General features: G+C 33.3%; 2 protein-coding genes across 4 annotated transcripts; both read right to left on the reverse strand.

Moving 5' to 3' along the window:
• Nucleotides 1-2,378: 2,378 nt before the first annotated feature.
• On the reverse strand, nt 2,379-8,269 carry LOC105155914 (protein DETOXIFICATION 24-like). The gene is made up of 10 exons (XM_088877923.1): nt 8,256-8,269; nt 4,828-4,924; nt 3,901-4,442; nt 3,714-3,799; nt 3,566-3,629; nt 3,236-3,474; nt 2,963-3,076; nt 2,886-2,890; nt 2,546-2,632; nt 2,379-2,444 (listed from the first exon to the last, which is right to left on the reverse strand). The coding sequence occupies exons 1-10, from the start codon at nt 8,267-8,269 to the stop codon at nt 2,379-2,381; spliced, it is 1,314 nt and encodes a 437-aa protein (XP_088734049.1).
• A 716-nt stretch (nt 8,270-8,985) lies between these two features.
• LOC105155760 (protein DETOXIFICATION 24) lies at nt 8,986-12,316 on the reverse strand. Of its 3 annotated transcripts, none has more exons than XM_020692105.2 (10): nt 11,910-12,316; nt 11,680-11,794; nt 11,546-11,607; nt 10,636-11,177; nt 10,456-10,542; nt 10,315-10,371; nt 9,979-10,217; nt 9,672-9,790; nt 9,419-9,505; nt 8,986-9,318 (listed from the first exon to the last, which is right to left on the reverse strand). In XM_020692105.2, exons 2-10 carry the CDS (start codon nt 11,789-11,791, stop codon nt 9,238-9,240), a joined length of 1,386 nt encoding a protein of 461 aa, XP_020547764.1. In that variant the 5' UTR covers nt 11,792-11,794; nt 11,910-12,316; the 3' UTR covers nt 8,986-9,237. The 3 variants fall into 3 exon arrangements, with proteins under 3 accessions (XP_020547764.1, XP_020547767.1, XP_020547760.1); XM_020692108.2 differs by having other exon boundaries at nt 10,636-10,901; nt 11,067-11,177; nt 11,546-11,794; nt 11,910-12,314; XM_020692101.2 differs by having other exon boundaries at nt 11,546-11,794; nt 11,910-12,313.
• Between the last annotated feature and the right edge of the window lie 1,029 nt (nt 12,317-13,345).

Consider the following 13,345-nt stretch of genomic DNA (forward strand, 5'->3'; position numbering starts at 1 on the left):
ATATATTTTCAATTTTACTATTTATTTAATGATTTTCATGTAATAATTTGTAAAAGACGAAACGTTAATAATGTTTACCTCACTACATATACATATATGTAACTTTTAAGTACAAAAATATACATGAGAATGTTAGATTATGGATAAAATTAAAAATTTATGTAACTTTTTTTGTTTAACTCAGCATTTTCTAGTTCACACCTTAATGGAAAGAGGTCAGGTGTAAAGCGAAAGTTTTCGGAGGGGGTGTAAATGTAATTTTATAACTTTTTTGGGGGGAAATGTAGTTTAGCATTTTCAAAAGGGTTTAAGTATAATTAATTCTAATTACAAATACCTACTTGTTGTTTAAAAATTACAAATACCCTCATAGAATTAACGAGTATTTAATAAATACCCGCTTGTGACAACCCATTATAGGGGTATTTGTTAGATGGCTGTTAATACTAACAAATATTTGTAATTTTTCAAACAATAACTAAGTATTTAATAACAATTATGATAATTTTAAGAGAGCATGCTATAATTTACCTTGTTAGTATGTAGAAACGAACAATGATGTGATTCATTTTGATTATCAATATAACATTAAATTTTACAAAAAAGTAGAGGATCAACATCATATGACGTATGAAATGTAATAGATCTACCTCCAAAGATATTAAAATCGGTAAAAAATTCTTGAAATAAAAAAGCTATATAAACTCCTAAATTTTTAGCAAAAAACAATGGGACCCACAATGCCCCGGTGGAATTGATACCTGTCTCAACTTATTTCTAACCCAACCAAACCTAAATTTGGTGGGTCTAACCCACAAAACTCGAATTTTTTTCTTTAAAAAAAATTAAGATTATTGCTTTTTAATATCTAATAAATTATTATTATGTAAAAAATATAATTTATTTTATAAATATGTGTATTATATTTGAAATAAATTAAATTTATAAATGTTATGGGGGAGGGGTCCATAAAATAAACTCATTCTTAGATCAAGAATCGATTATTTAGACTCAAACTTACCCCATTCAGCATTCAGGACAGGTCCCATCCATATTCAGGACAGAATCGATTTCTTTTACTTTTTGTTAGAAAAACAAGTAGAAATGTAAGGATTCACAAACAAGTCAAATAAAGAAATTTAATGCAGGAAAAGCATTGGTATATCATGCAGAAATGGCATAACATATTATTAAGGGATAATTATATTTTTCTCCTCTGAAATTTGGTGAAATTATACGTAAATTTTCTGTGGTTTTAAAAAATATATCTACCATCCTTAAAGTTTGTTTTCATCTAACAAATAAGTCATTTCGTTAGTCAACATTCACTGAATTTGCTGATATTAAAAAAAAAGAAAAGAATAAAAATTAATATTTACCATCGATTGACTTATTAATAACTTATTGCAGGTCAAACAATTTGTACTTAACTAAATTACTCTTATAATGGTCAAAATATACCTCATCACATGCATTAATACGTGAAGACATATGAGACAAATTTGGCCATAAAAAATTTTATTTGACTTACAATAGATTAGTACTAAGTCAATTGGGGTACTATATGTATATATATATTATATTTCTTTTTTTATTAATATCTATAAATTTGTTAAATTTTGACTATCGAATGAACTTATTTGTTAAACGGAAGCAAATTTCATGGGTTCTAGAGTAATTTTCATACTACAAGGAGTTTATGTGTAATTACACCAAACCTCACGGGAGGAAAGTGTAATTATCCCTATTATTAATGGATACGGAGACGGAATCAATCACTGAATCAGAATCAGAAACCAAACTATGTGTCGAATACAAAAGACCTGACGATTTTGATACGGACTTCTATCAATTTGAAATGGAACCAGAGATAGATTATATCGGAAAAATCACAGATTCGGAAATGGAAATGGAGACGGACCTTTGCCGAAGTAATGGATTTAGAGACGGATTCCACCAACCATTTCGAAAAACAAAAATTTCAGTAGCAGAATCCACAATATAACTTTCAATTTTTCTCTAGATACGGTATGTCGGCTGCAGTGATCGGTTCCAAAGCAACACAAAGGTACATTGATAAAGGTTGCAAAAAAGAAAATCTTTTAAGATTTTATACGCATGTATTTATGTAAAAAGTGCAGCATGGAAAATAATATTAATTTGTAATAAAAGTTTTGAAAGGAAATTTAAAGTTAATCAATCTAGCTGCCATAAAAGCTGCTTCGGATCCTCTTTAATTTACACGATTAATCTTACGTCCAATTCATATTGCTGAAACCTTACGACCGATATACATGTACCGAGCATCAACAAAGACTAATACCCTCATCGGGATGTTTCAAAAGGCGATATTTTTTTCAAGTCAAGAATGACAGGAACTATGTCATATTCCCCTCTAAGGATTTTAGGTACCATCGTTTGAGTCGTACTGAAGTTATCAATACCTGCAAATGATGCGTGAGTTAAACAATGTTGTAAGAAACAGATTAATATAAGGACTTAATCAATTCCCATGTTTTCGACTAGAAATCGTGCATGTTTGTACCTCTTCATCCCAGTTTGCTCTCCATATCATGAAGCTAAGTGCAAGTGTTTCAGTAACAACTCCACTGACCATTCCAATCCATATTCCCTGTGAAGTCCAATACCAACTTGAGATATATGTAACGAAGCCGTCTTATATGTATATTATTGGTTAGCATGACAACGGTTGCTCTCATGATGAGTCTATGTACAGTCGAAAGATTATGTTTGGTTGTGGATAGATGGTGAACTTCTAGCCAAATTGGGTTTGGCCGAACCTGAACCAATTATATGATAAGTGTAATACACTTGCCGTGTGATTAGTGTACAGTTTAGGAAAAGTGACCAATCACATATCATACACTTGCTATATGATTGGTTTGATTTGGCCAAATCTGGTTCGGGTAAGAATTTTCCTAAATAGATGTGTCACCTTCACTTTGAAGCTGAAATACATATCCAAGAATGGCGCCAATTGGTAGTCCAATGATATAGAAGCAAACAAGGTTAATAATTGCGGCTTTCGTCTGCAACCCTGCTCCAACCGCCACACCTGGACAGTAAACAAAGGCAGATGCAGACGGGAAAAAGTAAGAATGATATGAACTGTACGATGAGTATACCTCGGACGAGTTCTAGAGGTTTTTCTTCTTGAATCATTGTATATAACACTAAAATATTCATGTAACCGAAGGATATAACATTGATGAACCTGAGAGAACAGGGTAAATGGTGTTGAGCAACATTGAGAAAGCAAGGAGATGAGAGAGGTCCGACACGGTCCGTGCCACTTCCTCTTCGTTCGTGAACAAGTAACCAAGTTTGTTACCAAATACCAAGCAAAGAATCCAGAACAACAGCCCTATCACAATTGATGTGCCCATCAATACTTTGATTGAGAACTTTGTAGCCTTAGCATCTCCTCTGCCTAGCTCATTTGCTACTCGTACCCTGTTCGGAAAATATACAACAACAGATTTATCGAATTTGAAAGAAAGAATATCCCCAAATGTTGCACGTACACTGATTTGAACAAGCAAACGCATATGTTGCAGACCCCATGATGCCAACACTGATCATGAATATCCAACCGAGGACATTGAGGCGGAAAATTTTTAACTTGAATCAGAAGTGATCTTCCAAATAGAGGAAAACACCAATTAAGACAATGTGTTGAAGGATGAGTTACCATATAGAGAAGGCGGATATGGAAGCCTCTGCATTTTTCATGTATCCAGCCAGTAAGACCAGAATTGCATAGTACCATAACTCCAAGCTATCATACACTTAAAACGACAGCAAACAAAAAGGCCTAGTCGAGTCTGGTCTTCTTTCGTATAACGAAAAAAATTGTATGATGTAAAGATAGAGATTTACCAGACCATCAGACCAGAGGATATTGAGAGTTTCACTACTGGAAATATGTCCTTGAAGGCGGCGAAGGAGAAGCCTTTCCATGAGTCGGCGCACCAACCCCCGAAAATGTAGACAAATTCTCCGCAGGCCAAGAGCCAAGAAGATATGGATAGTGCAGCCATTGCTCCATTAGTCCCCCAATCCAGAACATAGACGAAAAGCCAAGACAAGGGAATGTGGACGGCAAACTGCATAACGGATAGCCAGGCGATGACCATGTTTTTCTGCTGTGCTTGCAGATACATTTGGATTGTTATGGAGAAAGCAATACTGTAGACAAATAGAATGAACCACAGAGAAACACGTCCTGCGGATTCAGCAATGTCGTTTTCCTCACCTAGTACACTAAAGATTGCTGTTCCAAAGATGAAAACTGGAAGTAAGATGGTTAGCGTGGCAAGATTGACCAACCATGATCGTTGCAGAAAAATACCCATCATGTGGTACTGTTTTGCTCCAAAGGCTTGCCCGCAAAGAGTTTCGGTTGCACTCGACATCCCAATCTGCAAGATGACAAGTAAAATCACCATGGAAAGGATAAATCTTGGAGATTCACAGAGATACTGAAGAAAAGCAATTGAAAAGGAGACTACATAATACAGATGATAGGTTACCGCAACATCACTTCAAATCATTTCACCCTCTGGACAAAAATGTATGTTAAACTCAACTTTTAGCGGCTAACATAATAGCTCCAAGGAGACTATTTGCATGAGTTTGTATATTTTAGATTGCTTATTATGTTAATACATATGTAAGAGTTTCTAGTTTGCGCTCCAGAATTTCGTTATATGTGATGCTTAGTAGCAGCAAAACTGCATAGATACGCACTTAGACCAATGAGTTCATACTTGAACACAAAGGGATACATATTGAATGCAAACTCACCACTATTCCATCCACAAAACGCTCACTTATGGTCTGAACGAGTGCATAACCAGCAAGATCCACTGAACTTATATGTCCATAAGATCCACGCTCACCACTATTTCATATTTTTCTGTCATTAGCTAATTTAAAATATGTAATATTTTATAATATATGATTAATTTGAATATAAAAAAAATTAAAATTTAAAAAATAAAAAATTGGAAAGCTGGCTAGCTAGCTTGCGATCTTATGAACGTAATATTTTGAGCTCGAACTCGAGCTCGTTAAGAAGCTCCACTCAAGCTGTGGCCGGATTTTGACTCTTTAGAGGGTAAAATAGTTAATAAATTTGATTTTATCACTTTAATTCCTTAAACTCATAAAATTATCAACTTAATCATTTTTTACACAAAAAAATAACCTTTTTATATTTTTTATTTTATATGTTGTAATTATCTTATGTGAATAATAAAAATTTTGAAATCTTGTGAACATAATAATAATTTACTGCTTAACTTAAAATAAAAAGTCCTTTCTTTTTAGTAGTTAAAAAAATTCAAAATTTGGAATAAATTTTATAGAATTTATCTAATATAAAAATATAATAAAAAAACCTAAGGCAATATTTTTTTATTTTAAGAGTTAAAGATAAGTTTGAAAAAGTTAAACATTAACGATATTTATTAAATGTTTGGGCTTTCGAACAAAAGTTGGTAGATTATGCTTTTTAACTAGATTCATTGGTGGATTTCACTATATAAAATTCATTTTAAGATTTTATAAATATATATTTTCTATTTTGTAGAAAAAGATCTATAAAAATCTCTTAAGATGAATTTTATATAGATTTAAAATCCACCAAATAATTTAATTAAAAGTACATTCCACCAATTTGTTTCCGAAAATCGTAGTTAATATTTAATAATATTATTAACATTTAATTTTATTAGACATATCTTTAACTCCTAAGATTAAAAAACCAACTTAGATTTTATTATTATATTTTTAAATTTGATAAGTTTTATAAATTTATTTATAATTTTTATATTATTTTTCACTTTTGAAAATAAAAAAGAAAGAGACTATTTTATTTTAAGTTAACCAATATGTCGATATTATGTTCACAAGAATTCAAAGTTTTCATTTTTCATACAAAATAATTACATCATACCATATAAAAATATAAAAAAAATAATTTTCTTTCTAAAAAATGACTAGTTTGATAATTTTACAGATTTAATGAACTAAAGTGACAAAATAAAACTTAAATTGATCTTTTTACCCTCCAAAAAGTCAAACTCCGACCATATTTTCTCTAAAAAATACTCAGAAGGCCCAAATTGGAATAACAATTAAAGTTTAGGGATGTTAAAATCAAGAAATGAATATGAGAAATTAAAATAATTTTAAATGAAAATTTAAAGGACCAAATATAACATTTATCTTATTTTTAAATTGAAATGTGTTGACAAATTATTTTCAACAAATTTTATATCCAAAAGTAGCTACAGCTTTAATTCGACCAAAGTTGTTCTTTAGATTTGGGATTCAAAATCAACTTCAAAGAATGTGCATTTATTTGAAAAAAGTGTCAAAATATTATATTTAGAAATCAATTAATACATATCTCTTTTCTTGTCATATGTCAATATACTTAATAACGTTATTTAGTGTAAGAGGTCCTATAGCAAATTCGAGTTTTTAATATTCATACTATGTAATTATATAGTCAAAATTATTGTATTCCAAACTATTTTTTTTTTGTATCTCCTTTTTAGGAAATAAATTTTATATAAATAAAGCTCCGAAGACTTATTCAACACGTGCCTTAATATAATATTTTATTATTTTATAAATGTCGACATTTTTACAATTTTGTGAAATACATTCTGGGCAATACAAGACTAAAGATACCCACTATTTGCCTACTAATTTACACCTTATTTGTGTGTTTTTTTATTTTTGAAGTTTCTATGCATAATATATACACACACTTATATATAAAATATAATAGAAAAGAAATAGATATAACAATAAATAATAATTTTTATCTCCCAAAAATACAATATTTATATATAAAAGAGATATGATTTGACAATAAACAGTGATTTTTGTCTCCCAAATCCCAACATCAAATTTACACCACTTATTTTAAAATATTTTAAATTACCTCTAAAAGGAAATCGAAACATACATATAACTATCTCCAACACATACTTATTTATCTCTATTTTGCTCTCTTTATCTCCAAAACACAAAATAAAACACTCAAAAAACAAAACCAAACACAATGATTGTTTTCTCTTGATTTGTCTTGTATATAGTATATATATTATAACCAAACATCACCAGAGACGAATGTGATAGAACTCGTGGCAAAAACCGATCTGTATGTACTAAACGTCAGCAAATTGTGCTCGGAATTTTTCAAGAGATGTTCTTTCCAACGAGAGCTAGTTCCAAGTTTTCCAAGTCAAGAATGAAGAACTAGTCTTCTTTTCCACTAAAGATTTCAGGTACCATCGTTTGAGTCGTGCTGAAGTTTCGATACCTGCAAATGATGAGTGAATTAAACGATGTGTTGCACATCAGTTGAATAAAATGAATTAATGAATTTTGGACTAGATATCATGCATGTTTGTACCTATCCAAAACATTCTATAACATGAAGCTAAGTGCAAGTCCGATACCAATTTTAGATATACGTACGGTAACCATCTTATATGTGTATTATTAGTCTGTATGACATAATAAACTGCTACTATTTAACGATCCGAGTTGATCATTGGTAAATTATTAGTTATGGATAGATGTGTCAGCTTCAGTTGAAGCTGAAACACATATATCCAAGAACTGCTTGACTTGGTAGTCCGATCACATAGAAGAAGGGGGAAGAGGCTCAAAAGAGGGAGGCAAGTCTACATGAACTGTTTTGCAAATGGCTCCAAAATGTGGGATGCACAGACTATTGATTTATCGGTGGGTTTGGGCAACAAAAACAACAACATTTTAGTGGAAATCATTAATTATTTTGTTATTACTAATTATATCAATGATTTAATTAGTCACTTGTACCTAACAACTTGGTTTGAATGTTCGACCTGTTTGCAACTTTAGTTTATTTTGAGTTGTTGGATAACATTTAGACTTGGTTGGTATTGTTATAAATTGTGGAAATAATTGTTAGTTGATATTGTGACTTACCTTGAAAAAGTTGTTGGTTGTGGAGTTTGTATGATGATATTATTAGGTCGTATTTGGATGCTATAATAAGCAGGACATTAAATTGAATAAAAATTCAAAAAACCCGCAAAAATAGAAAAGCTTATCAGAGACGCAAAACTGCAGCGATTTGGAGACGGAATTCGGCCGGAAAAGTTGCAGTTTTTAGAGACGATTAGCGGCTTTAGAGACGCGTTAGCGACGGTTGTACAGAGACGAAGTACTGTTTCAATGCCATTAACGTCAGAATCAGAGACGGCTTTCTGCAGAGTTAGAGACAATCTTTTCGTCTCATTCCCAAGCTGGAGGTCAGGGGTAGACTCATTGGAGAAAGAATCAGAACGGACATTTTCCGTCGTTCAGCCATATGGTCCTTCACTACAAGTGCTGCAACCGGTTTTCCTCATTTAATGTGACAGAAGATTTGGTTTCAAAGACAGAAAAATCCGTCTGTGAAATTCTGTTTTCTAGTAGTAAAATTGACATTCACAACCACCTTGATAGAAGAATGTGCATTTATTTGAAAAATGTATCAAAATATTATATTTAGATATCAATGAATAGATTGCCCATTTTTTTTTATACATTTTCTTGAGGGATTGTTTTTTTTTCCTTTTTTTGGTAATCTTTCTTTTGTTGTCATTATAATATGATGCTTTATTTGTTTTTTACTTGTCCTTTAATATGTTTACATACTTAACATTATTATGTTGTTTTGTGTGTGTTTTATTTTTCATCTCTATACTTAAACGTTTATTTAGTGCAAGAAAGCTATTCTTTTTAAAATCTCTTCTTCAGTATAATCATTTATTATTTTATCAATATTGGGATTTTTACAATTTGTGAAACACATTTACTTTTTTCTCTTGATTTATCCCTAGTATATTATTTTATACACAAAATATTTATACATAAAATGAAACACAAGACAAAAACTATTAATTTTTAATGAAAGATTCGAAAAGAAAATTTAAAGTTAATTAATGTGGCCCGCACGGCCAGAAAGAGCTGCTTAGGATCCTCCTGAATTGACGACACAATTAATCTTAAGTCCAATTCATATTGCTGAAATTTTGTCCTTGAAATTATTATGTAAAGATTATCACCAGAGAGACAAACGTCTCCTCGGGTCAAAAGTTGATCTAAACATATTGATAAAGATTGATACGCTGGTCGGGAATTTTCAGAAGGCGATGTTTTTTCAAGTCAAAAATGAACGGAACTAGTCTTGTTGTCCTCTGAGGATTCCAGGTACCATCGTTTGAGTCGCGCTGAAGTTATCGATACCTGTAAATGATGAATGAATCAAAGAATGTTGTGTGTAATAGTTGAATATAATGGCTTAATTCCCTTATATGGGACTAGAAGTCATGCATGTTTGTTGTACCTCTTCATCCCAGTTTGTTCTCCATACCATGAAGCTAAGTGCAAATGTTTCAGCAACAACTCCACTCATCATTCCTAGCCATATTCCCTGTGAAGTCCAATACCAACTTGAGATATACGTAACGTAACCATCTTATATGCATAGTATTGGTCTGTATGACAACAGTTGCTCCCATGAAGAGACTACGGTCAAAATATTATGTCTCGACTGCTACTATTACACGATTTGCGTTGTATAGGGATAGATGTGTCACCTTGACTTGAAGTTGAAATATGTATCCAAGAACTGCTCCGATTGGTAGTCCAATTACATAGAAGCAAACAAGGTTAATAATCGCAGCTTTCGTTTGCAACCCTGCTCCCACCGCCACGCCTGACAGTAAACAAATGCAAACGTATACAGGTAAATGTAAAAACAATGCGTTATGGCATAACGTACACTGAACTATACAAAGAGTAAACAGATTAAACCTCGGAAGAGTTCAAGAGGTTTTTCTACTTGAATCATTGTATATAATGTTAAAAAATATCATGTAACCATAGAACATAAGATTGATGAACCTGAGAGCACCGGGTATATGCCGCTGAGCAACACTGAGAAAGCGAGAAGAAGAGAGAGGTCCGACACGGTCTGCGCCACTTCCTCTTCGTTTGTGAACAAGTATCCAAGTTTGTCCCTGAATACCAAGCAAAGAATCCAGAAGAACACGGCTATGGTAACGGATGTGCCTATTAGTACTTTGATTGAGAACTTTGTTGCTTTAGCATCTCCTCTGCCTAGCTCATTTGCTACTCGTACCCTGTTCAGAAAAGAAAACAACAACAGATTCATCGAATTTGAAAGAAAGAATATCCCAAAATGATGCGTGTTCTCTGATTTAAACGACCAAGACGTACACTGCAGACCCGAAGATGCCAAAACTGATCATGAATATCCAAGCAAGGACATTGAGGCTGAAAAGTTTTACTGTCAATCAGAAGAGATCTTCCAAATAGAGGAAAACACCAATTAAGACAATGTGTTGAAGGATGAGTTACCATATAGAGAAGGCGGATATCGAAGCCTCTGCATTTTTCATGTATCCAGCCAGTAAGACCAGAATTGCATAGTACCATAACTCCAAGCTACAAATAAAACAGCAAACGGAAAAGCATAATCGATCGTATTCTTCTTCCATGTAACCAAAAAATATGGATGCTGTAAAGATAGAGAGTTACCAGACCATAAGACCAGATGATATAGAGAGTTTCACTACTGGAAAAATGTCCTTGAAGGCGGAGAAAGAGAAGCCTTTCCATGAGTCAGGGCACCAACCCCCGAAGATGTAGATAAATTCTCCACAAACCAAAAGCCACGAAGATATGGATAGTGCAGCCATTGCTCCATTAGTCCCCCAATCCAGAACATAGACGAAAATCCAAGACAAGGGAATGTGGACGACAAGGTGCATAACTGATAGCCACGCAATGACCATGTTTTTCTGCTGTGCTTGCAGATACATTTGGATTGTCAAGGAGAAAACAATACTATAGACAAATAGAATGAACCACAGAGAAATGTTTCCTGCGGATTCAGCGATGTCTTGTTTCTCCCCCAGTAGATTAAAGATTGGTGTTCCAAATATGAAAGTGGGAAGTAAGACGGTTACCGTGGCTAGATCAACCAACCACGACCGTTGTAGGAAAATACCCATCATGTGGTATTGTTTTGCTCCAAAGGCTTGGCCACAGAGAGTTTCGGTTGCACTCGACATTCCAATCTGTGAGACAAGAAGTAAAGGCCCCACGGAAAGGATAAATCTCAGAGAGCTACTCAGACATTCAAGAAAAACAATTGAAAAATTGACTACAGAATACAGATGATTGGTTACTTAGCATCAGTTATCCAAATCTTTTCACTTCTGAAAAAAAATGTATGTTAACATCAAATGTTAAACACAAGTTCTGTAAGTGTTTCTTGTTTGCTCTCCAGATTTATGTCAACGCACAGAAGCAGCAAAACTGCATAGACACGCAGTTAGACCAATGAGATCGAACTTGAATGCACAGAATTTTCACTGTTAACTTTAACTTAAAATCAGATCACACAAGTGCAATATAGAGGGATTCATATTGAACACAAACTCACCACTATTCCTTCCACAAAACGCTCGCTTATGGTCTGTACGAGGGCGTATCCCGCAAGATCCACTGCACTTATATGTCCAACGAATGACTGAGTCACGACTATCTTTCCGAATGAAGTCACCCTTGAAACAATACCTGGAAATGCAACCCTCCATATTTTCTTGGATTCTTCCCAAATCCTTCCCTTCAAGTCACTCTTTTCTTCTGCTGCAGTGCAAAGCAGACTCTCTTGCATGCCATTATCCATGCCCTGGAACAATCAATGAGGATGCCAAATTAGCCATCTGCACTAATTAGAAAACTATCCATCTATGGTCAAAAATCTAACACTACAAACACAGCTTTCTTTAACTCAAAAAGCTAACCTGATCAATAAGAAGCTGATCTTTTCAAGTTTAGTTTTCTCCTTCAAGTTTAGTACTATTTGACTGACATTTCATATCATTCTGCAAGCAAGATTATAATTAATGTGAATGAGAGAAAAGAGAAAGCCAAGTGTTTTACCAGAGAATTGATGATGACTGGAGAGAAGGTTGATGAAACAGGAGATCAGCAGCTACAAGAGATGAGCAAGAAAACTTATACCCAAATCCATGATCAACTTAGATTTTCCCTGAGCTACACAAATCTTTAGTGTATGTTAATATCGTTCAGAGTTGGATCTATTTGTTAGATAATAACAAATGATAGGGGTATAGATACAATTTTCTAAATTTTGATGGTGTCCATATGTAATCAAACCAAACCTCACAAAATGGCGATGTACTTATTGTTATGATCATATCAAGATTTAAACTGTAAAATCAAGAATTAAATACTCTCCAGTTTTATTTGGACAAATGAATTTGAATTTTAACGAAAAATTTGAATTAAAAATGTATATTAAAAAACAACAAGCAAACCAAAAACTGTTCTAAAATAAACTCATCCTAATATAAAATTAGATGAAACTTACAACTTTTTATAATTGTGGGATTTGTTATATATAAATGCAAGAAGGAGATTAATTAATTTCTTTAATACACTGATTAATTAATTAATCAGCTTCTTAGTTGTTAATTACACTTGCATCGTTAACAGTAATTAATTAAATGCAATTTTGGTCCTCTAATTATAGCCAAATCCCGTTTTAGTCCTTTAACTTGTTAGGGTTTGGATTTGGTTCTCCATGTATTTTAATTGCTTAATTTTGGGACTTTTTTCGCCGGAAAATATCCAGTCCGCCGGAAAAGGTGGCCATGAACTTCAAATCTTTGGATCTCCGCACCACATTGATGAAAATAGCTGGGACTTGTCTCGTTAGACTCACAAGGAAGAGGCGAGTCGAACTGTGGTGGTCCACGATTGCCGTTTGTACGGACCGCGGCGAATTGACGCGAAAAGGCTGCGGCGGTGAAGGTGAAAGTCCAGTCTTTGTGGTGATCGAAACCTGAAATTGATTGAGGGTTTTTGTTCATCTTGAGCTTGGGAGTCGAATAGTATACGTGTCTCTCAGCAATTTTGAGTGACGGTGGTAGAATTTTAGAAAGAAGGTGGCGGTGAAACTAGGGCGAAAATGGATTGATTTTCCGACAAACTGAATACTTTTCCAGCAAAAAAAATCCCAAAATTGAGCAATTAAAATATATAGAGGACCAAATCCAAACCCTAATAAGTTAAAGGACTAAAATGAGATTTGGCTATAGTTAGAGGACCAAAATTACATTTAATCCTTAAAAACACATACATGTGAAGAGTCTGCAAGGATTGTTTTTATCTATTTATTTAATTCGAATTAAGTCCATGGGCGGCTTTGATTTTT

Source organism: Sesamum indicum, linkage group LG2, assembly GCF_026168435.1.
Source record: "Sesamum indicum cultivar Baizhima isolate 11 linkage group LG2, ASM2616843v1, whole genome shotgun sequence".
Taxonomy (NCBI): Eukaryota; Viridiplantae; Streptophyta; class Magnoliopsida; order Lamiales; family Pedaliaceae; genus Sesamum; species Sesamum indicum.